Source organism: Electrophorus electricus, chromosome 3 (assembly GCF_013358815.1).
Source record: "Electrophorus electricus isolate fEleEle1 chromosome 3, fEleEle1.pri, whole genome shotgun sequence".
In the NCBI taxonomy this organism is placed as follows: domain Eukaryota; kingdom Metazoa; phylum Chordata; class Actinopteri; order Gymnotiformes; family Gymnotidae; genus Electrophorus; species Electrophorus electricus.
The window spans coordinates 12,646,073-12,673,709 of record NC_049537.1 but is presented as its reverse complement, the minus strand read 5'-3'; the positions used below and the strand labels follow the sequence as shown (position 1 = coordinate 12,673,709).

The following is a 27,637-nucleotide window of genomic DNA, read 5'->3' as shown; positions in this document are numbered from 1 at the left end:
CTGAGACAAGGCAAAGGCTATTTAAACAAGAACAGGTGTAAAGAGGAACAAAGGAACAGTAACTTCAAAAATTGAGAGGCTTGGTGTGAAGGGGTGTTTCCACAACATCTGGGATTCTGTGTAACTTTCAGAATGTAGTTAATTGAAAGATATGGGGTTGCTAAAGGATGATGGTAGTGACCATATAATGTGTAAGAGTATGCTGTAAGAGTGAGATGTGAGATTCTTTGGAAGAGAACATGAGAGAATAGCTAAAAGGCCATTGTTTGGGTGAGGGTAGGGCAGTAGGATGTTGACACACATGCTGCTGTTTCAGTGAGAAAGCTGACCATTTCAGTGCAAACTTGCCCCAAATTCATAATGTGAGCAACAACTGTTGGTTACTGTATATTAGATGGGATTACAAAATCATATTGATTTGGAACTGGATTATTATTAAAGTATTAGATATTTAAATGTTGATTCTCATCGTCATGTTCCTCGGTGACAGTCTTTGGCAGGTAGGGTTGTCTCCTGAAATCATCAGTGTTTGATCGTGATCAGATTAGCTGGGTCTGGTACAGCTTTCAGTAACAAGGGACACTGATGCCTGGCAATCCTCTTTTTGTGGTGTCCAGATTGCGATGGTAAGCATTTGCTTTCTACTGTCGTGTCATGTTGATATGCGATCCACTGCATAAGCTTCAGTGGAGTGTCCATTTTTACATCTCTCCAACCTTCCCACCCCCCCACCCCCCTTCAGCTTCTGAATTATTGAGCACTGTTGTCAGGTGGCCGGAAGGTACTGGTGTAGTTGGGGGGGGTGTGGGGGTGGTGGTGGTTAGAGATTGCAGATTCTTTTTTCTTTGCATCGCTATTGGCTTTTCCTTCCCTCTTGCAGACGTAGCGCACACCCGAGCTCCGCGCGCACCTCTCACGCCCTGCCCAGCGCGGCTCGAGCGATGCTCCTACCTGGCAGAGGGCGGAAAACCCCCACGAGCATCCGCAGCTCTCCATGACAGCACGGCGAGCATGGTGCAGAAATCCCGCAACGGCGGGGTCTATCCCGGACCGCAAGCCGAGAAGAAGCTCAAAGTCGGCTTTGTGGGTCTAGAGGGAGGCGCGGCGGACTCGAACAGAGACGGTGCTCTTCTCATAGCAGGCAACGAGGCAACAAAGCGAGGCAGCATCTTGAGCAAACAACGCTCCAGCATCTCGGGGAAGAAGCCTCCAAAACGCAATGCATTTTACCGACGGCTACAGAATTTCCTCTACAACGTGTTGGAAAGACCGCGAGGATGGGCGTTCATCTACCACGCTTATGTGTAAGTAGCTCATATCAGGGATACTGTTCACGGCTAAGGCTCGGAAGCAGAGGTGTTTTATTAACCCTCAGTCGTTGGTATGATGGTTTGGTGAACAGTAACACTGTTACGCGTTGTCATATTGTTCACTTCTTGCATCTAGACTTCCCAGTTAACAGTGAAATGTGTTGAGGCCGAGACTAAGAAGCATTATTATTATTTTTAGTGCTCACGGATTGGATTAAATTGATTTACAAACGTTTTCCACACGTTTGTAATCTGTGAACCTCTGTGTTGATTTTTTAATATTCCCGTTAGCCCACGTGACTCGCCAAGTATTTTCTTGCTTTTATGTTTTAGCGCTACTGTTGGTTCAGTCTCTTCAGTTTGTCATGACATCTTAGTGCAATAATGTAAAAAGCCAAATACTGAATTAGACACTATATCTTAAAACCGATACCTTTATTCTAGCAGTGGACCATAGTGCTTGCTGCACAAAAGCATGTTTGACCTAGGCTAAACTATGCGTAAATGGTGAAAAGAATAGCTCTGCAATAAATTCACTTTTTTTCTGCCTGCGCAATCTTTTTATCGGATTGATGGATGAGAAACGTTTCATGTCGTTTCAAAATGTTTACAGCATGCATGGTGGCGCCAGTGATAGCAGCACCAGGTGCAAAACATGCCGTAGTGCCCCATGTGTTGAAGTGGAGCGATAACACGGCCGTAGTCACGGTGCAGCACCCCATCAAACCACGTCTAATCTCAGTCGATTTGACACGAGCGAGAGTAAGCGCTCACAGGCGACCGATTTCAGCACCACACACATTCGAACAGTTCCGGCGCCAGTTCACGGGTGCTGCGCCTCAGGAAAAAAACGCGCCAAATGCTTCCGTTGCCTTGTTTCGCGGATAAACACAAAGATGATAAATTACCCAAAGATAATGGTGATTATATAGCGACTGTATTTCGTTTTAGTTGTGTTTTCAGTAGTAGATGGGACGGTGCTTTTCCGTCTTTTCATCTCTATATGCATAAATGCTGTTCTCTGATTACGAGTTGAATTGTGTTACGTCAGCACAAAGATCACACCGAAGCGCATTTTCATCATGTGTGAAATTTGATGAATCTTTGACTTATGTTTCAGTACAAAAATGTTCCAATGAGCATGTTTTTAGAAAACGGCCGCATGAAACAAGCTCGAGTCAGGATGAATTGAACTGGAGAGGGGAATCAAGCCGCGTTCATGACTACGGGCGATGTCACTGAGCTTTAGCTAGCTGTACAATATGTGCTGAGGTCAACTAGTGTTCTAATAGATGCCAAATAAGGACACACCAGCCTAGGCCTTTTAAAAAACTACCTGCAAAATAAATGCTGACAGCAAGCAGGTGTGTTTGTGTGTGACTGTTGTCAGGGTTAACACTTTATTTACCTAGTTTGTGTGCACAATGTAGGTCTGGGAAAATCCCTCCAATTTATGACAATGTTGTAAAGTGTGTGTACATGTGTGTGTCTTCGGTATTCTGTGGCCTTGCAGGTGAAACTTGGTACCTGCATCAGCACTTCCTGTGATTAATGCTTTTCATCATTAGGCTCCATTCTGGCTCCCCTCCTGAAACCTTAGGTGTGAACCATTTTCTGTGCGCACTGGTGCCAGCAGCCGTAATCTTCTATACACCACGTGTACACCACGCGCATTGTTTTATGGTTTTATTCATTTTTGTTAACATTCTACTTGAAAATGAAATTGTGAAATTGCTGATCATTGGGGGGTGGCATGGTTCTTGTGCATACTATGAAATATAATCCTGCCAGTGGCACTCTGTGTGTGTGTGTGTGTGTGTGTGTGTGTGTGTGTGTGTGTGTGTGTGTGTGTGTGTGTGTGTGTGTGTGTGTGTGTGTGTGTGTGTGTGTGTGTGTGTGTGTGTGTGTCTGTCTAACGTCAGGTGGAAACCAGGCACCAGCATAGTATATGAAAAAAATAAGCATAACAGGCCTCTAGAGACCTGAAAGGGGCCATCTGCCCTGCAGAATCTGCTTGTTGTACTGTACTGTGCCAAGGCTAAGCTAACAGGCTGGCACGCTAACCCAGAGATGTTTGAGAGCCATGTTAAAGTGAGAGCTAGTTATAGTGAGGGTTCCATGGACCATTAGACTGATGAAGACTCGTGTGACTAGTTCTTCTAAAATTACTTTTATCTTATGAAACCATGCCTGAATCACATACGGTTCATCTCAGCTGAATGCAAACTGGACTGTATATTTTAAATGCAAGTTTGAACAGCACTAACTTCAAAGCTCAGCACAGAAATTCCTGGCATTGTGTAGATTGCACTACATTAGTCTCTCTTTATGTAGCTCATGTCATTAATTTGAGACCTGCCATTCCACCTGTGGAAAATTGGTCTCTCTGGCCACCTGGCTGACGTTGCCATTCTTGCAGGATTCCTCCGAGAGCCATTTCTGTGCACTGAGCTTTATTTCAGGACAGCTGAAAATGCAGATCTTGGCTTTCTTGATGTACAGTTACTCTTGCTGCCAGTGTTGAGCATGAATTTTGAGTTTGCTCATGCAGTGGAATCATTTGAAATTTGGTCCTTCTGTGGTGGTGAAGTTTTCCTTAGCAGCTGGTGATGTGGATGGTTTAGCATATATGTGGGAGTGACTTAAGTTGCAGGACTGCGAGTATTTTTTTTTCCTGTGTGTCTGGCCTTTCTACTGCCACCATGGGTTCGGCCCCTTTTTATGATGGTTGCTTCTTGTCCACTGTCCTTATCACCAGGCATATTGTACTATGCTGGCTGTCTTTTGTCCTGGGCAAAATTAGAGGGTGGAAAACATAGGCAGCAAGGCAGCATGACGAATGTGTTGAGTGAGTTTATTAGGGCTAATTGACGAGGTGGCGTTCAATACAGGCAGCAGGATCAAAGGAGGAGGCAGACAGGGTAATAGCAGGGTCACAGGGTCAAAACTGGACAACAAGAAGACAGGAATATTCGCTTCAAAACACACACACAATTGGCAAAAATGTGCTGACAACTAGCAAACAAGCATTGAATATATATACAAGTCTCAATGGGTCCATCATCGAGGTGCGCATGGGGGGAAAGATCAGTTGTTGATGTCGTGGTGGACGAACCGTAGTCAAACCTGGAGCAGAGCCTCTGTAACATTGTTTCATGTGCGCGCGCGCACACACACACACACACACACACACACACACACACACACCCCTTGGTGGCCAAGTCTTTCTGAGTTTCATCTGTCTTTTCTATGAGTTGCTGTGTGGTCACCGGGAGCTAATCACAGTGGCTAACGTCATCATTACTCTGCCTGTGGGCTCTGAGCTAAATGTGTAATGAGGCAGATAAAGCTATAACTGCATCTGAAGCTGCAACACATACGGAAATGCTGGCAAATCATGGTCCCCCTGTCACCCCAACACCAATCAAGTCAAGAATAGCTTTGAGCACAAATATATCTGATAATAGTGCAATTAAAAATCCAGAAATGGGATGACATATAGCTCTATGGATTAATGGCTGTATGGCTGTCACCCCCATGTCCTCTTTAATTTAAGCATATGTAGTCCACTTTAGGATACAGTCACAAAAATGAGTTGCACTTTGGTAAGGGCTTGCTAGCTGCCTGGGCCGAGGGTGCTGCTTGTCTCTGCTCTTCTACTGCTCCCTGTTCCTTTGGACAGAACACTGATGCAGATCATTCATTTTAGCGACTAGAGAGCTGACGAACTGTACCACGCCAAACAGCTTTCTGCTTGCGAAATTAAGAATCACTTTGATGCCTTGCCTGAAAGTTGGGGTGGGGGGGAAGATGAGAGAGAGAGAGAGAGAGAGCATGTGTTGGTATTTAACAGACCATGCTTCTCTCTGGCTCAGCTTCTTATAATGGCCATCACAGCTGTGAATGGTTGGCAGTATATGACTCAGATCGCATTAAAACATTGATCATTTCAGTCAAGTCACTATGTGTGCAGGCACGTTTGTGTGTTTGTGTGTGTGTGTGTGTGTGTGTGTGTTTGTGTGTGTGCACGCGCGCATGTGCACAAGCCCATGTTTGTGCCAATGTATAATCATAAATGTGACTGAAAAACAGATGGTGATTGGGGGGGGGCATACTAAGAAAATACCATGTGTTTTTATAAGTAATATATATCCTTAAGGTATGTATGTATGTATATCCTGATGTTTCTATCTCACTCACTCACTCACTCACTCACTCACTTACTCACACACCATAACAATACTCATACACATGATGGCTTATACTCTTTGTCACCTTGTCTTGTTGCACAAATTATATATCATGGTCAATAATATATGTCATAGTGTTGGCTAATGTGTAGGGTCCCTTCAGGTCCTGCCTCCCTCTCTGGAAAGCAGAAAAAAAGTTTCCATTACATATAATAGGTAACACTGAAATATAAACATTTATACATTTTTATATTAATATTTAATAATTTAATGTGTATGTATGTAATGTTTATAGTCACTGCATATTTTGAGCTTTGGACATGATGCACATGTGTGAATGTCATATACTCAAAACATTATTAATCTAAATTAGTGGTTCAGTCAGAAGTCTTTAAGGTTTGAGCAAATTTGTCTTAATATGCACTAAATAAATCAATTATACCAGTGGTAGCTCAGTGGTTAATCTACTTGTCTAGTAATTGGAAGGTTGCCAGTTCAAGCCCCACCACCACCAAGTTGCTACTGGTGGGCCCCTGAGTAAGGCCCTTAAACCTCAATTGCTCAAGTTGTATTTGGTCAGTATTTGCTTTAAAACAATAAAGAGCCACTGCTCACCTCAGCCATTCTAAATAAGAATCAAGAATACAACGGTTTATGAATGGTTAGTTATTAACTAGCTAACTTTTTCACTTGGACATTTGTTTTTGTATGTTTGGCTAAGGTCATCGTGCTGGCTGTGTATATAGATAGTAGTGTGTTTATCTTATCAAAAGCTAGGTTTCTGTCATTTAAATATATGCAAGTAATGAAACGCCATTATGCCACACCACTAAAACTCACTCAAACACTGTGAGTAAAAGGTAACAATGTTTTTTCAACAGCCAGCACTTATTCAACCAGGTAATGAAATAATAACGTTAAAGTTATACTTAACGTGGTCATGCAACAAGTAACGCCAAAAACGTCCTACAAAATTGCATCCAATATATTCGCTTGCTACATTAGCTGATTAGTCAAATTAAACAGCAAAAGAAACATATACAATTATATTTAAATACTTGCATTTCCCTCGTCTGCAGTTTGACCACGGACAGTTGGTAGCTCCTGATCACTCTTAGTAAAGGTTTCATCCCCAGTCCTGTATTGTAGTCATCTAGGTTGGCCAGAAAATTGAGACACAGTGGTTAGCACAAACTTACAGGTTTTTGCTAAGTATAGCTGAGACTTTGCTATCAAAAAACAATGAATCGTGTTAGTCATTACAGCCAACAACGGAACGGTTTGCGTGCTAGCTCTTAGCTAATGGGTGCGGGTACTTGCGGGGTAACCTTCGCAAAGGTAGTTCTCAAGTACTCAGATGGAGGACGATACAGTTCCAAGGAGTCTACACCTGATGTTGGAAGGATAGTCAATTCTGAACGGCTTGCTGAATCCCATGTTTCTCACCCAAGCAGCCCACACCCAAGCAGTTGACATATTTACAGTTTGTGGGTTGGTAGGCAGTCCTTATACCCAAATGTATGTCCAAAAGCACTGGGAAAAAAAACTTTTTTTTTTTTTTCAAAATATGTTCCATTTAGTCTATACATTTGAAGCTATAAATCACTGAGATTTAAAGCCTTAATCAGTAACAGGGATCTGAACCTAGGAAAAAGGTGTCTCTAAATATGTTGCTTAATTATATTGGTTGTGGATAATAATAGATTTGTTATATTATGCATACAGGCACAATGTTTCAAGCCAGTAGGGAATAATGCAGCTTTGATTGTGTAGGCAGGGTTGTGCTGATCTCGTTTCCTCAGTGATTGGTTGGCATTGGGTGCACTATTTTATAGAACACCTCTCTTACTACTTTTTAGTGTTACAAGGGTGTGCTGACATAATTGATTGCCGAAACAAATCTTGCTCAGGCAACTACTGGCTGCAACAATTATTGTTATTTATTTATTTATATTTGTGTGTGTGTGTGTGTACTGAGGATTGAGTAAACATTGCAACCACAAAAGCGACTAATTGCTGACAGTCAAATTGTATAGTGTTTGTGTAAGGATCAAGCATTTGAAAAACACCAGCCTTTCTCAGGAGCTGACAGTTTAATTCTCTCTCCAACTTTTTCCCTCTCTCCCTCCCTCCCTCTCACTCTGCCTATCTAGAGCAGTGACACAAAGCACATTTTTGACAGCTAGGCCAAGCATAATCCTCTGTGGACTCCTCTATCTTTTACTTTATTCATTCTGACACCAGGCATGCACTCTGCCACGGTGTGTGCGTGCGTGTGTATGTGTGTGTGTATATATATATATATATATATATATATATATATATATATATATATATATATATATATATATATATATATATATGAGAGAGAAAAACAGCATTGCAGAGGGAGGCACTTTTGTTCTTAAAAAAAGAAAAGTCCGAGCATTCGACCCACGCTGCCTCTTACTCTGGAGAGAGCAGGATAAGTGAGACATCTTTCATTTCAAGCAACTTATCTGTCAGTGTCCACTTTCTCTGAGTTTTGCATATTACCTACAGTGAGCTGAGGACTGGATGACTGTGTGCGCAGTAATGCCTGATGATGCTGATGATGATGATGATGATGATGATGATGATGATTCAGACACATTTCACAGTGTTACGCTGCTCATTCTTCACGAACCTGCCTGTCTTTGCATATGGAAGATGTGCTGAAAGGTGTATAGGTTTTGAACCCTTCGCTCAACAGTAAACAAACCAGATTAAACCGAGAGAAGATGCACATGTGTTTTGCATGCCCTCTGCACCAGATGCCTCAGTTTGAGGCATTACCAGCCTTGCAATTATCACTCATACCTGGTTCTGCTTCAAGGCTCAGTAAGCTTTGTCTGCATACTACTGCTTTCTCATTGTGCAAGATCTTGCAGATCTCCTGTGCAATCCTGAGCCTTGTTTGCCTTCCCTATTGCGTTTCTTCTTCACTTGATGTGTGTAACATGATGGCCAGCTTAACCCCAGACGATTTGACGTTGTTTACTGTGCCTGGAACACTGCGTGTGTAACTTTTATCTGTTGGTCTGCTACTCTGGTTTTGGATTAAACGCTCCTCATCCTTATATCCACCTTTGTGTGTGTGTGTGTGTGTGTGTGCGTGTGCGTGTGCTGCAGGAAGCTGAAACTCTAACGCAGTGTGATAAGGTGGGCTGTGTGTACCTATGATGTCATTGCTTGCTCATAGAGGGCAGGTTGTCCATGCTTAGATCATTCCTCTTCCCTGAGGGAAAGCTCTGCAGACTCATTGTTACCCTGAATTAAATAATCACCATATTCCATTCCGTAACCAATAGAATTCAAACATAAATGTTAAGCTACACCTTCTTTGATGGCATGAAAAAATTGCTTTATATGATGCAAGTAGAGTGAGATTGTAGCTCTTCTCTCCTTATAGAAAATTGATGGTACTCCCGTCACTGGCTTTATAATAAATGTGCAGCTATGTAGTCACCCTTCAGTGTCAAGCAGAGGACACAACTGGACACATACACATGCACTGCATGCACAGTCGTGAGAGACATGTTTACACCAAATCTTTCTCTCCAGCATCAAAAAGTACTCTTAAGATCAAGACTTAATTGACATATGTACAGGGAACCAAAAATTGCACTATACAGTGATATTTGTAGTTTGCATTTCCGACTGGTCTTCAGTAAAACGTGTGCTATATAAAATCTATACATAAACCCAAGAAATACTAGAAATTCATATAAAAAAAAAAAAAAAAGAGTAATGCAAGAGAGTTGTCAAGTATAGGGTGTGAACCAAAAGCTGTTTGATGTGTACTGGAGGTGGAGGTATGTTTGTTGTGGGGTTTTAGAGCCCTGGCTCTTCACCAGACCGTGTCAGCAGAGTAGGGGGTGGTAGGGTGAAGAGGATCAATGGTGAGAGTCTCTCACAAGCCCTGTGACCTCAGGGGTAAAACACTTTTGTTCTCTGGTGGTCCAAGAATTAAATACAGGAATCAGTTTGGCTAGCAACTGCATAAAGTAAAAACAGGTCTTTCCACAGTTTGCTTTTGACTCTTTAGTCCTTCATACAGTATAGGCCTAATGCATATTCATCCAATAAGCCTGATGCTGGCACTCATTAATGAGCACTCTTCCACAACATACCTTGTTGCCTGATTAAACAGAGAAATGTTTTAAATAAATTACTTATGTTAAACACATATTAAACCTTGTTCTGCATCTTTAATGTGTTTAACATTAAATGGTCCATATTAATTGTGATGGTTGTCCCACAGACTAATGATGTAGAATATAATATTCACTGTATTTGTGTAATGGCATTTAATGGAACTGAATAGTATATAATAAATAGAAAATAAGATGAATGTACAAAGCCAGTTTCCTCATCCAAATGCTGTAGCTCATCAGGCCGTCCATGGAATGGAGCTAAGCAAATGTGTTAGCCTAATTGTTATCAGTGTACCACATCCTGATGCCAAAAGGTGCCAGTTGTTGCATTGTTAATCAGTTGTAACTGCTCTGCAGCATTTTGGCCATAACGTAGCTATGCCTCTATTTAAAAAAACTTTAAGGCCTTTGAGGAAACATTTTAGGCCTTGGTGGGGACTTAGAATGAGCTATGAGGAGAGGTGTATTGAGCAGCTGTAGCCATCGCTCGGGCTCCATACCATCTGTGGGGAGAGGGAGCACCCTTTTGAGCCCGCCCTTCTGTTCCTGCCTAAAAGCTTCCTTAACGACTTTTAGAGACTTATATGGCCCACGTTCCCCCTACTTCACAATCATTTATCAAAGACTTGTCAAAATAGGTCTTGCTAGATAAACAGCAATTTTCAAAATGGGTTATACGTGCTGTCCATCTTTCTCCTTTGGGAAATGTCTCTGAGCTTTGCCATCATGCACTGAACATCTACTGCTGTCAGCTGATTCTTTGTAAGTTTCTAATTATATATAGTTAGTAGAATCAGGTGTGGAGAAGCTTAGATAAACCTCTGGGCTTTAAATCCACCACTTATCACCAAGGCTATAGTCAGACTGCAGGCAAAAGTTATGAAATGCTCTAGGCTCAGGACATAACAGCAGTGAGATTATGAGACTGCTTCAGGTACATTGGGAAAATTGAGGGTTTTTTATAGACCTGGAGTAGCAGTAGTGAGCTTTAGGAGTTGAACAGGTCAAATGCAAACAAAAACCCAGAGCTACAACAAAAAGGAAAACTACCTTCACTACCATTAAAAAAAAAAAAAAATAAAAAAAAAAAAAAAAAAAAAAAAAAATTTATATATATATATATATATATATATATATATATATACACACCTCTTCCATAACCAATTAAACAGGAGAAAACCTACAATCTACAAAACGTGTACAGAAATTACATACACCAGCAGAATAATCCAAATAGGGCAAGCAAGGCAGAGTGGTTAACAACAAGCAGGTCAAAGCACTGTTACAACACAGACTCAGAAACCAACAAACGAACAGTCAAAATCATAACGAGAGAGTAGATTATTGTCTAGGTACCCAAGAAGGTTTTATGTCTGTGGAACCAGGCTGAGGCAGCCAATTAGGCAGGGGAACAATGGCTAATGAGAAATAGGCTGCATCTGGAGCACACGAACAGGACTGTGGGAGGAGCAACCAGGTGGGAGGAGCCATAGGATCTGAAACACAAAAACAAATCACAAAACAATCCCACAGTAACAAGGGTTGTAAAGAAGTGGCCAAATCCATTTTACTGCCCAAAGCTGATTTTTTTTTTTTTGTTTGCTCAGTCGCAATATCTTTTTGAATTTGCCTATATCCAACATTAGTCAGAACAGCTCATACACCTGAACTGACTCACATGCACAATTGATCAGTGCTTCACATGACATCCATCTTGTAACATCAGCCAACCATATCAGCCACCAGTCTAATACTCATCTTAATGAGGCCAGCTGCGAATTTGGCAACAAATTATAATGAGGGCGAGAAAGCAAAAGAGGGTCAAGATTTTAATTATGGATCTCTGGAAGCTACCTCACTGTAGAGAACGTTTTGTTTTGTTTAACTTGCACACAGTTTCTGGACATTTTCCTTTCTACTTTTGCTCATTATAAGTGCAAAAAGCTGCAGAAATGCTGACTCTACCGCTTTTATTAAGCTAAACGCTCACCTCTGGTGAATGTGCCAACTGAAGCATGGTACTAGTACTAATGTCACATTAAAAAGATGTGAACAGTCTAACAATTATCAAATTTGGTCAGGAAATTGGATTTGGGCTACTTTTACTTGCTGTGTGCACATAACCTAAGTATCCCAAATCAGAACCAAAAATGTCAGATTCACTGTTTATTTCAGTGCATATCTGTGTCAAATATGAAGAAAACAGGTCGGATATGGGCTACCTTTACCTGCTGTGCAAATGTAGCCAAATTGGATAAGTGTGTGTGTGTGTTAGTAGATGCGTGCATGGGTGTGTGAGTGAGAGAAAAATAGGGAGAGAGAGAATATGGAAAGTTGGATGGAAAGAGGGCGATGCGACATTTTGATCCCTGCCTGTTCATGCTAGCAGACATCTGATAGCTCAGTGAAATTAGCAAGCACTCATCAAATACTACTGCAGAAGCTCATTAAATTTAAATAAGTCCACAGAATCCCAAGACAGAGTCCACTGCACATTCCTACACATAAATGTACACATGTGCGCACACACACACACTTAAACATGCTGTGAACACACTCATTTGAAAGTAGAGTTAACAAAGTCAGGTGATGGTGTAACTTAATGAGTCACTGAATGCTTGTGCTCCCTTTAAAACCTAGACAGTGTGTCAGAGTGGAGAAGAATGGGACTGGTGAGGATTCTTCAGAGCTAAATTTATCAAATTAAAGGATGAACCTTTTCTTCAGAACTGATTATCTGAAAGGTACAGTATTGCATGAAGGTGGACTGCATAGTTTTCTATTCAAGTTCAAGTTCGGTTTATTCGTCACATACATAGTCATACACAGTATAACTCGCAGTGAAATGGTGGAGAGTGCTCTGTCCAAACTGAGGAAGAGAAACAGGGGTGCATAGAGAAAAATATATATATGCAGATAAATATATATATTCTATGTATATACAAAATATATTAACAATGTATGTACAATATATGAATATTATGATTATATACACAATGTACAATGCATATGGTTGGGTATATATGTACACAATCTACAGAATGTACAGATCCATTTTGTATAATAACATATCTACAGTTGTTGTGTAACAGGGTAATTGAGTATAAATCTATATATACAGATGTACAGATATACAGTCATGTTACATGGTGGTGGTGGTCCCCACAGTTTATCAGTTTCCCTGATTCAGGGCCCGAATGGCCTGTGGGAAGAAGCTCCTCTTCAGCCTCTCTGTCTTGGTCTTCAGGGAGTGGAAGCGCCTCCCTGACCTCAACAGAGAGAAGAGTCTATTGTTGGGATGGGTGGGGTCCTTCACAATCCTCCTGGCCTTGGTCTGGCACCGCTTGTAGTAGATGGTCTGCAGGTCAGGAAGTTCCGTGTGAGTGATGCGCTCTGCTGAACGCACTACTCTTATCTCCATGTTCAGTTGCTCCCATATGGAAAGGTTCCAGAGTCTCCACCTTTTGATAAAAACCCATCTGATGTAAATAATTATCGACCAGTTTAAGTTAGTTGTACCATATTGTACTTTGAGAAACTTTTTAAAATTATCAATAAATCAATCTGCTCAATATTTTAGCTCCATTCCAAGCCGGGTTTAGACCCATATTTTGTTCTAAACAAAATTTGGGGTATAAATTAGTTGTGATTCAGAACTGTGTTAAGAATAATGCATATGGTTAAACATCTATTTTAAAAAGATTAACACAATAATAAAAACAAACAAACCAGATAGTATGAGGATTCTTATGAGAAGCATGAGGTTGCTGGTTCAGGTTCTGAGATGACTGCTTGAATATCTTTAAGAAAGTAGCAAATGACATCTGGAGTGTGTAGCCAAATGAATTTCTTTTCACCAGACTTCATGCGGCTAACCTGGACTTCTCCCACAACCTTAAGAACCTGGCCTATGTATAGAAGCTCATCAAAGGTGACAATCAAACTTTCCACTTGGTCTTCAAGACAGGACTGCTCCCTTGATCAGGAACACTTGGAAAATTCTTAGCATGGTCCTGTGTCTCCTTTATAAGTATTGTCACTGGCTTGTAACAAGATAGTCATATCATTTCTGAGCACTTGCAGAAGCATGATTCCTCCTTGTAAGTGATTTGTGCAGGTTGCGAAGACAGAACCTAACAGAACCTGGAAAGGTTTTAGCATCTCATAGATCAGACTTGTTTTTAAGCACATCCCATAGATTCTTGATTGGGTTGAGATTTGGGGATTTTGTAAGACAAGTCAACACCTTGAAGTCTGTCATGTTCCTCAAACTATTCCTGAACAATTTTTGCAGTGTCGGGGCACGTTATCCTTTTGAAAGAGGCCACTGAACTTGGGGAATAACTTTGTCATGAAGGGGTGTACTTGGTCTGCAACAATGTTTAGGTGGATGATGTGTGTCAAAATAACATCAGTTATTGGCTAGGACTTAAGGTTTCCTAGCAGAACATTGCACAGAGCATTATACTGCCTCTACAAGCTTGCCTTCTTTCTATCGTGTATCCGGGTGCCATCTCTTCCCTAGGTAAGTGACAAACATACACCAGCCAACCACATAATATAAAAGAAAACATTATTCCTCAGTCCAGATTACCTTCATGATTGTCCAGTTCTGATGCTCACATGCCCATTGTAGGCATGTTCAGCAGTGGACAGGGTCATTATGGGCACTCTGTCTGAACACATTGTACTGTGTGTACTGATAGATTTCTATCACAAACAACATCACCTTTTTTAGCAGTTTGTGCTACAGTAGCTCTTCTGTGGGATCAACCAGACAGGTTAGCCTTCGCACCTCATGCGCATCAATGAGTCTTGGGTGCCCATGATACTGTCACCAGTTATCCCTTTGGAAGGTTGACGACTTTTGGCATGTGTGTCACAGTTTTCTCACTGCATACTGGGAACACCCGACAAGAATGGCCTGGAAACCTGGAGATAATCTGGCACAGTTGTCTAGCTATCACAATTTGCCCTTTGTCAGAGTCTTTGTTTCAAGAACTGGACTGTTCATTTGCTACCTAATATATCCCACCACTTAAATATAATCATTTTTATCACCTATCAATGGTTTTAATGTTATGGGTGATCTGTTTGTATCTATCATACAATGTGGTCACCTGATGTATCTGTCAGGTCATTGTGATTTTTGGCTGCGGCACACATTTTTGAGTTCAGCCAAATTTTAAAAGCACAGAACTGGCCACCTAAAAATCAGGACATCATCTCAAGAAATTCTTAATACAAATTAAAACAAAGATAAAGATTTACATCTAGAATTTAATGCTCATTGTTTTCTTGAGGTCATACCACATGGCAGCCGTATGTGGCAACTGCATAGCGGTACTGAAAAGGTGAAAATGTTCCATATTTGATGGTCTTACAATCCTTCTAGATCTTTCCCAGAGTGTTTGGCATGTTGCTCTGTGATGTTACTTCCTATCATTGAATTCTTTTAAATATAAGTCTCAAAATATTATTTTCTTGATGGTTGCGTCAGAATATTACTTATGAAATGAATGACTTTGAATCACTTTTGTTAGTATTTTATAAAATAATTATTAAAGCAAGGCTTACAGCCTTGGTCAGTAATGTAAAACACTTGAAATGACCCAAAAATAGCAAAATTAAAATCCAAAAGGATTTAAAGTCATTTAAATTACTTAATTAAGTTACTAGAATTACACTAATGGTTTGGTAGTTACACCACATGATATGTGACTCTTCATGAAAAATGACCAAAACATGGAAAGAATGGGACATTTAAAGTGGGTGCATTTATACATGAGAGGTACAGGAGATGTAAGATATTTTATATTGCATTAAAAAAAAGAAAATCGTAAAAAAGGATAACATTTTGCTGGACAAAAACCCCTCATGCTGATGACACTTATTTTACATTATGTCTAACTGATATTTTACAAATCCAGAATTATTTACAGTCTGATCTGAACTTAAATTAGTTTCATAACATTGAATTTCATTAATAAGCATATTAATTTTGAAGCGGCACTCTGATTTGTTCATCTATCATGGAGTTTTAAATGACCCTGATCTTTCCTTTAAGCCCACATTGATTTTATTATATAAAAAGATGGTTGTCCACATTACCCTTCAGTTAACTCTGCATTTGTTGTATATGTTATAATGTTGTTTAATGGTTTTTAGTTGGTCCTCCTTGGATTGTTGTTGGACTTGAAAATGAGATGCTCCATCCTTTCAATACACTCCAAATTATTCCTAGTCATTATGGTGACAAACATGTACAAGACAGAATTAGCTACATGACGGTGCAGAATTATCAGAATCAGGTAACCATCTCGGAGAATATAAATTTTCCAACATATAGCAAACTATTAACTCCGGATCCATATTAGAGAAATAAAAATAATTATGCCAATTCCTATAAACAGCCTAACAAGCTTCTGCAGAAAATTCCAAAAACCACTTCATGTGGCCAGAAAGCAAGTAAAATTGTTATTCAGTTTGGCGCAGATTTACAATGGGATAGAGTATATAGATAACAGATTTTTATCTGTATCTGAAAAATTATTAAATTGTCAAAATTATTCTGTTGCGCGCGCTCTCTCTCTCTCTTTCTCTCTCTCTCTCCCTCTCTCTCTCTCTGCCATTTCTCTGTTCTCTCCATTTCACTCTCCTTGGCCTTCTCCTCCTTTGGCCCTCTCACAACCCCTAACTGTCCACCTTCTTCTGCCTCTAGTCTCTCTACTCCGGTTTTCATTTCTCCTCCCTCTGCGCCCTCACTCACTCTGCTCTCCCTCTCAGCATCAGCTGAGTGGGCAGTGTTTCCTCCAGGCTGTCTGGCCGCATTAGTCGGAGGCTGAGGCCAGTACATGGAGAGAATGCAGTAAAGACAGACGAAGACAGAGAGAAGAACTTGTGGAAAACCAGCTGACCGGCTGTGGCCACCTCATGTTCCGAGCCTAATGAAAGAGACGTATATTATTAGTTCTGATACAATTTGTTGGGCTTCAGCCAATGACACGATAAGTCAAGCTGCCTCTCTCCCAGCAGATGCTTGTGATGCTCTTGCAGTGGTAATCGATGGCCAATCAATATCATGAACTCACACCACCACCAGAGACAACGTCCCTCTGTGAGGAAAAATGTATAGTATTACAGAATGTCTCTGAAAATGATGGTTACTGGTGTAATCACTATCTCCTCTAAGGACAGTGCTTTTATTTAAAGGGATTACACTTATAGATTGATGCAGGTTCAGAGGCATAAGTGGCATTTCTTAAATGATATACATGATGATAAAAGTTGCTGATAAACATTTACAAAATGACATATAAAGAAAACTAAATCCACACTTGCATGTAAGTGTAAAGTCAATTGATCATCAAAAACTGAAAGATCATCTGTGTGCATTGAAAGCAACACATTTTTGATAAGGGTTGTCACTCATTTGGAGACTAACAGATTAGTGGTTCTTGTTCAGTTTTAATCAAGCCTTGATGCTTTATACTTGAAAGCTTTATGAAAGGTTTATCCATTGTAGGTCATAGTCCAAGGTGTTTAGCGTGTTTCCATAACTCATTGAATTGTGAGGTCATAATTCACCCCAAGCTTTTCAACCAGTAAGGCTATATATGGGTCTGTTTTTTTCATTACGAACTGGATTGAGTCTCCCTATTCCAGAATGCACATAAAGTATTACTTTTGAGAATTAAACGTTTTAGAATCAATAACTGTTAAGTACATTGGTGATTAATTCCATGCCACTAACATAACTATAACAGTTTATAACATAGTTCTAACAGTAAACAAAATACGCACACGTGTGTGTGTGTGTGTGTGTGTGTGTGTGTGTGTGTGTGTGTGTGTAAAAAAGCATTCGCCTTCTTGATATCTTATTTTTTGCATGTTTGTCACACTTAAATGTTTCAGAACATCAAACACATTTAAATATTAGACAAAGATAACACAAGTAAACACAAAATGCAGTTTTTAAATGAAGGTTTTTATTACTAAGGGGAAAACAAATCCAAACCTACAAGGCCCTTTTTGAAAAAGTGATTGCCCCCTGTTAAAACATAAATTAACTGTGGTTTATCACATCTTTGGAAAGCTGAGTTCAATTTCTCTAGCCACACCCAGGCCTGATTACTGCAACACCTGTTCTCAATGAAGAAATCACTTAAATAGGACCTGCCTGACAAAGTGAAGTAGACCAAAAGATCCTCAAAAGCTAGACAGCATGCTGCGATCCAAAGAAATTAAGGAAGAAATGAGATAGAAAGTAAGTGAGCTCTATCAGTCTGGAAAAGGTTATAAAGCTATTTCTAAAGCTTTGGGACTCGAGCGAACCACAGTGAGAGCCATTATCCACAAATGGTGAAAACATGGAACAGTGGTGAACCTTCCCAGGAGTGGCCGGCTGACCAAAATTACCCCAAGAGCGCAGTGACAATTCATCCAAGAGGTCACAAAAGACCCCACAACAACATCCAATAAACTGCAGGCCTCCCTTGCCTCAGTTAAGGTCAGTGTCCATAACTCCACCATAAGAAAGACTGGGCAAAAATGGCCTGTATGGCAGAGTTCCAAGACAAAAACCACTGCTGAGCAAAAAGAACATAAAGGCTTGTCCCGGTTTTGCCAGAAAACATCTTGATGATCCCCAAGACTTTTTAGAAAATACTCTGTGGACTGTCGAGACAAATGTTGAACTTTTTAGAAGGTGTATGTCCCATTACATCTTGCATAAAAGTGTAACAATATTTCTGGAAAGGAACATCATACCAACAGTAAAATAAGGTGGTGGTAGTGTGATTGTCTGGGGCTGTTTTGCTGCTTCAGGACTTGGAAGACTTGCTGTGGTAAATGGAACCATGAACCTGCTGTCTACCAAAAAATCCTGAAGGAGAATGACCGGCCATCTGTTCGTGACCTCAATCTGAAGCGCACTTCGGTTCTGCAGCAGGACAATGATCCAAAACACACCAGTAAGTCCACCTCTGAATGGCTTAAGAAAAACAAAATGAAGACTTTGGAGTGACCTAGTCAAAGTCCTGACCTGAATCTGATTGAGATGTGGCATGACCTTAAAAAGGTTCATGCTCGAAAATTCTCCAATGTGGCCAAATTACAACAATTCTGCAAAGATGAGTGGGCCAAAATTCCTCCACAGCGCTTTAAAAGACTCACTGCCAGTTATCGCAAATGCTCGATTGCAGTTGTTGCTGCTAAGGATGGCCCAACAAGTTATTAGGTTTAGGGGGTAATCACTTTTCAAACAGGGCCATGTAGGTTTGGATTTTCCCCCCTTAATAATAAAAACCTTAATTTAAAAGCTGCATTTTGTGTTTATCTGTGTTATCTTTGTCTAATATTTAAATTTGTTTGATGATCTGAAACATTTAAGTGTGCGAAACATGCAAAAAAAATAAGATAGCAGGAAGGGGGCAAACACTTTTTCACACGTGTGTGTGTGTGTGTGTGTGTGTGTGTCTCTATATATATAAAATTATAATTATTGTGTGTGTATATACACAATTGCAATTTCATAAAGCTAAAAAAAAAACTTTTTTAGCTTTATGAAATTGCCATTGTGTATAATCAACATTAATAGAAAACAACTGTACTACAGATATATTTTAAAATCATAGTGCTGATACTTCTATTGTTCAATGCCGATAGGCTTGACAAATACAGCCATAAAACCTCTTCCTTTCAGTCCCAGCACTGACTTCTTTTCAGTGAACATGCGTGCCCGAGGACATGATGTTTTGTTTAAAAAAAAAAAAAAAAAAGTGAATTCGAGGGGCAGCTGAATTGAATGCAACACCTCATTCAAAGTTATGTCCATGATCAATACTATACAGTGTGGCTGTGGTATGGTAATTCTTCTTAAGGAAGTTGAGGTTTCAAGCTGTGATAAAATGTCAGTTGTATCCACTATCACCAGATACATTCCCACTGAATTCAGTTGAGCATTGGGAATATAATATTCAATATAAGCCAGTTATTGTTGTCTTTAACGGTTAACATTGTTTGTTTGTTTTTTCACTTACTAGACAAATAAAAAAGTTTACCTAAGATAATGTTGCAACATCCTGTCAATGGAAAAGAGGCTTTCATGACTAACCATAGTTAATGCTTATCTTTGTACATGCCAGTATGGCAGCCAGGTGGTTTCAGCAGCAGTTATCAGAGTGGCTGATCCTCCTCTCCCATATTCCTAGAGTACTGACCCATGCGCAGGGCCACTGAAGATGCATCTCTGCTCTTTCAGATAGCAGCACAGCAGTGTAAAAACATCCTCCTTAACCCCTCCCTTGCATCTTAGGACCTATAATTTAACTGTAATGGAAGCATCAGTCATAAGCCTCCAGTTTTTGAAGATTGAGTCTGTCTGCTCCCAATAAATAGTTCAGGTATGGAAGAGTTATAAATCAGATCTAGCCCCCATAGTAAAAAAAAAAAAATGGCCCTCATTATTGGAATGGGATCTGACTGTTGATTCGCTGCCCATGAAGAAAAATTACAAAAGGCATGCAGCTTAGTCTTGCCCCGGAATTCAGTGCACTTAATCTAATCTTATACATAACTACTTGACCCTGGACAAACAGCAGGAAGCGAGTGTTGGTGCTTTCTTTTCATCCAGTCTTCTGCTAATTAAACTATATTAAATACATTAACATTTGAGATACTCTGTCACTAAAAATACTGTATTCTGATCAGAAAACAAAATATCTCCCCATAGTCAAATATTTACTCCAGGCCCTATGAAAGGATTTGGAGTCTTTTGTTACTGATACTGTGCCCTTTAAGTCTTGCTTCACTACAGTTGTCATTTTGGGCCTTTTTATTAGAACTAGAACTAGTTGGAAATAATACAAGAGTTCAAAAGTCACTGTTATGCATTATTCAACATAGATGATGTTATGGTTCTCAAAATAATAAGCCTAGGGTTTTCCCTTTGAATTAACCATTCTGTCCAACCCAAAATATTTTTTCCACTACTCATATCACAGATGTCACACATTGACCAGACAGGAATGGATCCAACTGGTGGAAATATTCATACTCACAAAATGTTTAGCTTGAATACAGTCGTGTCTAATTGACAAAATTCCCTGCTTGCAGATACAGTGGACCTTAAAGTGTACATTAGCTTTGCAAATAGAGAAGAAAAGTACTGATATGATATATTTATCCCCTTTTCTATTGCCAAAAACTGCAGATTATGGAACAATGACTGCTGTTGTTTAATTACTTTAGTGCTGCAAGGTTGAAGAAATAACTGCATCTCACATTAAGTAATCCCAGAACGGTACGGTATACAGCTCTGCTTGTTCCCCTGCAGCTGAGACACTTTCAATCTGCCCTGGTTTCTGCCTCCCAGGCAAAATTTGATCTCTGTATCTAGGCCTGTTGATGTCTATTTGGTTTCAATATGCTGCACTGTACTACCCTGTATCTTGGGAATTATGGCATTTGGGTCAATATGCAGTGTTGTGTTTCTTGGCCTCCCATACAGATGAAAGGGAAGAGGGAGCCATGGTGTGCTAGTGGCAGCTCCAGACCCTGCACTGGGGTCTTGTGTCACCGCGCCTGCCAGCTCAGCACTTTCTGCTGAATTGAACCGATTTGGTCGGGAAATCATGCAGTGCTGGCAAGGATACAGCGAATCATTTAAATAATAAAAAAAAAAAAAAATGTTAACAAATATAATGTTATGAGAAACTGCGAATGTGTTGTAAACAGAAATGTGTGTAAAATGTAACTGTGTGAATGTGTAAATAAGAATGGGTTATTCTCTTTCAGATTCTTGCTGGTGTTCTCATGTTTGGTCCTCTCTGTCTTCTCGACCATCAAGGAATATGAAAAGAGCTCTGAGGATGCTTTGTATATATTGGTATGTCATTATTTAATACCTCAAGCTTACACATTATACATCAAATTTGCAAATGATCATAGGATCATCTCGCTTATTTCATGCTGTAGGTTGAATATATACAAGTAATATGTGTCAAGTAATCTGTTATGCAATGCTGTTATGTTTTGTGTGTGTGTGTAGGAAATAGTGACAATTGTGGTGTTTGGAGTGGAATACATTGTAAGAATCTGGTCAGCAGGATGCTGCTGTCGATACAGAGGATGGAGAGGCAGGCTAAAATTTGCTCGCAAACCTTTTTGTGTCATAGGTGAGCAAAGAAAATCTCATTTAGAGATGAACATTTTCTTGTCCAGTTTACAAATAGTGAATTTACAAGATTTTTGTTAATTATTTTTAAATATTTTGCTTAATGTGAATGTTTGAATTGCCTTCCTCCAATCAAAATGATAAATATTGAAAGAACACACAGTCTCGAACTGGAAAGTCTGCATCTGTTTCCTGCCATTATTACTCATCCCTTTGACCCAGCACTTAGGTACCAAGGTACCTAGGCAGGCTGTCCAGAACCAAAAATGGCTATCACTATTTTCAGAGCAGCTCACACCCAGAGTTCCCAAGTGTCTGTTTAATCACTTCTGGTTTTCCATGTGCCACAGACATCATGGTGCTAATAGCTTCCATCTCGGTGCTGGCGGCCGGCACGCAGGGGAATGTCTTTGCCACTTCGGCCATCAGGAGCCTCCGCTTCCTCCAGATCCTACGGATGATCCGCATGGACCGCCGTGGAGGAACTTGGAAGCTCCTGGGATCAGTTGTCTACGCTCACAGCAAGGTACCTGACATCACTGAAGATCTGTTGTGACTCAACTGCAGCCTGCCAACTGGCACTGTCACCATAGCAACCAGAGTCTGTGTTGGTTATTGGTAGAGAGCAGCTGCTTGCCCTTATTGGTTAAGCCTCCTTGCAACATCCTGTTGTCATAAAATTTGTTTGCAAAATTTCTCCAAGATTCCAGGCTTCATCAGCTGAATTATTAAAACTTTGAAGCTGGTTAAAACATATATAATGCACACAAATTAAAGAGGCTGTTCTCACACGAGACATCACACTGAATTTCATTCATCAAGCTTTGTCTCATCTCTTACAGTGATAAAGTGGGCCCTGCTAGATTAGCCTGTCTCACTGAGCTATTTTGCTGGCTTGCACTCAGCCAAGCAAATCTCTTAAATGCTGTGCAGAGCTGTGAAGTTGTTTCACTCTAAAGAGAAATACTTATATAATGGATTTGGTGTGTGACTGAAAAAAAACAGAGGCAATGAATGGTTGGCGTTCAACTCGACTTGGCGCACCACGGCCTGTTATTCCAGAACAGCTAGTGACAGATCTGGTAGAAAGGACATGCAAGGGTTTAGTATATTACTCAAGGTTAGGCTGGGTGTGTAGAAGAGTCAGTAGTAGTAACTTTATATCATATGTGACTTTTGTGGTACTGGTATTAACAGAGATCCACTAGTAGATATAATATTAATATTAAGTGGTTAAGTACATTCCTAAATGATATTTATAATCGCTAAGCACAAAACCCTTATTCAATAATAAACAGCTTTAAAATATTCCCCATCTAGGTCATGTACTAGGCTTTCCATCTTTCCTGATGTATGCTACAATCAAAGTCTCACTATAGCAGATTCCCACTCTACAGCTGCTTCCCAGGCCTCTGTCACTGAAGTGCTCACTTTGGCCCAAAGAGTAACAAATGTTAGCCATGGTGCACATCTGCTCTCCCACCATGCCTTGGTGTACCTACAGTAAACACCCTATATTTAGTGGCCTCTATTTTTAACTTGCCTTTGGCTCCTCAGCATTTTACATGCTTATTTAAAGCCAGTAGCCATCGGAGTGCAGGGAGAGTCCTTGATCTCAGTCAGTAGGATCTGGCCTATAGAAAAGTCCTTCACCTGATCCCAGTTAATGAAGTACAGTTACTGCGCTTTTGATAATGCCTTGGCATGATGCACCAAGCTGTCTGCCTGCTCTGGCTGCCCCAGCGACCCAGCATTTCAGTCTGACGCAAAGCCAGGACCCACCTACGAAACCTCCTGAAGAGATGCTGTCACCCTCATCTGCACCAGCTGTGCATTATGCCAACTCAACACATTATCATCCACATCAGTGGTCCATAGCCCAGCCACAAGCATCTACTTAAACCTTAGTTATTATTTAGTTATCAAGCTCAAGGCATATTATTCAGTAGCTGCTGGAATGACAGTATGGGGTCGCGGCACCACTGCCTCCTAACCAGATGGGGTCATAGTCCCTGTCTTCGCAGGTGCACGGGTCACTGCGACACTGAGCAAGGACTCGTCCAAAGTCAAACTTCTGTCCAAGTTTGAACGCAAAAGGAGTTTGCGGGTCCCTGTTCTGTCTGTGTGCTAGACTGGTGTGCTACCCTGATGTCCCACTTCTCATGGGAAAGCTACCTGTGCTGTACTGAAAAAGGAAAAAAGCCCTCGCTGACAAAGCAGATCTCTGAAGTCATTTTTCTTCGTTGGGTTTGTTAACAGAGTTTGTCAGCATTCTGCTGTGCCCTGCTTTGCTCTTCCTCTGTGGATGTTCTAATTAGTCTTTATACCAAATGTACTCGATTTAAATGACTCTCATTAAAGCAAGGAGCTTGCGGATCAGTGTCACTGTCATTAGAAGACATATTTTGATACCTTTTAGTTATTGCACTAATGTAGTGTAGTGGACAGTGCTACAATATTGATTACCTGTCAAGAACATTTTTTTTTTGACATTTTTTGCTTCCTCTTTTCTCCCAACTTACTAATAATAAGTTGACAGTCTAGAAGGTCTCTCTGCCTGACATAGAAGTACAATCAATCTTGAAGACACAAGGCAGTATATGCCTCCTGTAATATAAATGGGGTCTGTCTTTTCACTTTTCTCAGGCCTAAGGCCTTCCCGTATGAGTGAGCACAATCAGTTTACCATGCAGATGGATAACTCACTACATATGTCCTGGTTATAGAGTCTAAAGAGATTATTCACCTCCCAGTGTAGAGGTCTATGACCAATTACTGAGCAGGACTTTTAAAAGATGTATCCTTAAAGCAATTAGCTGTCAATAGACTTCATTCTCCCTATTAGCTGGAAACTGTAATTTCAAACTGGAATCTGGCTATGTACTATCCAGAGGCTACAGCCCTGTTTGAGTGGGTGGTTGTACTCATGTTGTTTTCCTCCAGATATTCTTTTTTGTTGCCATTGTTATCACCGCAGGTTCCCTTTCTGAAACATTTTGTTGGGAATTAGTTTACAGAACTACACCAGGAATCACTCAAATGAACCTGAATTTGGTATAGTGCATTAACATTATACACTGAAGCACACTGTACTAAAATAAGCACTTTGTTGTACAATGAAGCACTAATTCATGACTAAAAGGGTTTGTGTTCATAAATTGGGATTAGTGCTATTACTTTCGTGTATCGTCGCTCTCTTGTCGATTTCATAAAAAGTAAATTAACGTGAATTTTTAATGAATGATGCATAATTGATAGGTTTGTGGGTTGAGCTGGTTGGATTATTAATTACAATAAAGGACTTTTTCAAAGTATACTGTTTAATAAATATCGCAAATGCCCACCTGCATCTATATTTCACTGTATTTGTGTTGGTTTAAATGTTGTTTACTCTTTTTTGATTCTTAGTTCAATTTTGTGTTTGTGTGTTTGCCCCTGGCAGGAGCTGATCACAGCTTGGTACATTGGCTTCCTGTGTCTGATCTTGGCTTCTTTCCTTGTGTATCTGGCTGAGAAGGAGGATAACGAGATGTTTGCGACCTATGCTGATGCGCTGTGGTGGGGCCTGGTAAGTGTCATAACTCAGTATGAAGAACCATGATAATTCAGTCAGCCCCACAACTCATATAAATAAGAACCAGAATACACTTTACATTCTCACAAGAGTACATATTACATATAATATTTACTTTTAATGGCTCTGTAATTATTGGGGGGCAGAAGATGGTTCTCCTTGTACTGTATTTACAAGCCATATAGAAATATATTCATCAGTGGTTGATGACTTCTCAAATTTCAGTTTTTGTCCAGGGACTAATATTCTAATTCAAGAGTTTGGGGGGGGGGGTATATGTAGCTTGAGAGCAATATATGAAGCAGTTGTATTTTTCCTGACTTCCTCTGCACTTAAATCATCTCTCATTGAATTTGACATGTTTGTTTAGTTTGACAACCACCAGCTCTAGATTGCGACCTTGTGGTATTGAAATGCTGCCAAAAACTCTGAAACAACTGATAGGATCTCATCAGCCAGCTTCAGCCAGTGAATATGCATTTGGCCAAGATCCTAGCCAGGATCCAGGTGACAGATCTGTGCCATTGACGTGGGAGAGGATTTCCACAAGATTTTGTGAACCATAAATAAAATGCTACAGCAGTCTCAGATGCTCATAGAGAGAACGCCGGCTGGGGAGGCACAGATGCAAGATCACGAGGCTTGGATTAGCTCTCTTACTGCAGCCCTAGCCAACACACAAAAGATGAATAAAAGTGAAAACTTGACGACTTAGAGGGATAATATCAAAATAGTTGGCATTCCAGAAGGAGAGAAAAAAATGGAGATCAACTAAATTCATTGCTGCCCTGATTCTACTAGGCAATGCAAAATTTTAGGGGCTTATCCTGTTCTCCAGACGAAACTACTTGAGGGAGCAAGCTCTGTACGATCAGCGCCTGAGTACGTTTCCTCTCGAGAAAAAATCTAATACTTGGCTGGGGGGGGGTTGCAACTTGGACTAAAAGGGATATAAAGGGATATGTATATCTTCCCAGATTACACAGGTGAAGTTATGGAACAGCGATGGAAATTCCATGATAGCTATTTGGATCCATGTATGGATAGAATCAAAGAAAGCCACCCACTCTGGCATTGTTGAATGTGTTAAATAATTTATTTTCTTTTTACTCTTATGTCCATAAATCTTACACAAGGATTGACTACTCTTTAGTTAGCTCTGAAGTGGTGCCTAAGAACACTAAACGTCACAGTGTTCTAATATATGATCAGTGTCTAGTCACTCTCCACCTTATATAAACAGAATTATTACTGGCTTTTCAACCTTTTTTACTAATTCACCATTCAATGAATATATGACTGCTAGAGCTGATTTCTACTACTAGGCTAGAATTATTTGATAATTGAGAGGTTTCAAATTCTATTTTGTGGGAAACCCTTTAAACAGTCACAAAAGGTTAAATTACATTTTTTGAGTCTAACAAGAAGAAAATGAATAATAGCAGACTTTGGGATCGACAAAGCATTTCCAATTTTGGAACAAACATAGGGTCTCCTTCACAATAACTATGACAATAGGATTCTACAACTGACAATCTACCACCTAGCTGCATGATGTAAGATGCAAGCAAGCAGCAGGAATCAGATATAGAAACATATGCAAGGAATATGGGTCCAAATGGGAGGAACCACAGAGAGTGGTGAACAACATGCCTCACATCATGTGATCCTGACACTTACCAGGCCCCACCAGTGAAGGATGAGACATGAAACAGCCAGGAATACATCCAAACAATGACCTCCAGGGATCCAGATAAACAAGTAATGGTGAAGCAACCCAACAATGTGATAGAGGGCAAGATGTGTATTAGATGCAGTAGTCCCAAGTAGTGGAGTCCTATTGAGAATTTGGGGCTGTGACCTAAGCTGGAGGGGTGACTTCAATGGATCCCAAGAATAACATCAATTTGAGTCCAAAACGCAATGCTAAGGAGAAAGGGGGGGGGGGGGGGGGGGGGGAATTAAAAAAAAAATAAAAAAATAAATAAATATATATATATATATATATATATATATATATATATATATATATACTTATATATTATATATACTTATATATATATTTATATATATATATATATATATATATATATATATACTTATATATTATATATACTTATATATATATATTTATATATATATATATATATATATATATATATATATATACTTATATATTATATATATATTATATATACTTATATATGAGAGTA

General features: G+C 40.0%; 1 protein-coding gene across 1 annotated transcript in view; it reads left to right on the top strand.

Annotated features, from left to right (window-relative positions):
• Positions 1–879: 879 nt before the first annotated feature.
• LOC113571649 (potassium voltage-gated channel subfamily KQT member 2) overlaps positions 880–27,637 on the top strand; it is a 47,965-nt gene continuing 21,207 nt past the window's right edge. Inside the window, exons 1-5 of the mRNA XM_035524639.1 lie at positions 880–1,304; positions 21,472–21,562; positions 21,725–21,851; positions 22,201–22,376; positions 25,293–25,418. Coding sequence (XP_035380532.1) covers positions 1,012–1,304; positions 21,472–21,562; positions 21,725–21,851; positions 22,201–22,376; positions 25,293–25,418 — 813 coding nt within the window. The 5' untranslated portion in view covers positions 880–1,011. The remainder of the gene's footprint in view (positions 1,305–21,471; positions 21,563–21,724; positions 21,852–22,200; positions 22,377–25,292; positions 25,419–27,637) is intronic.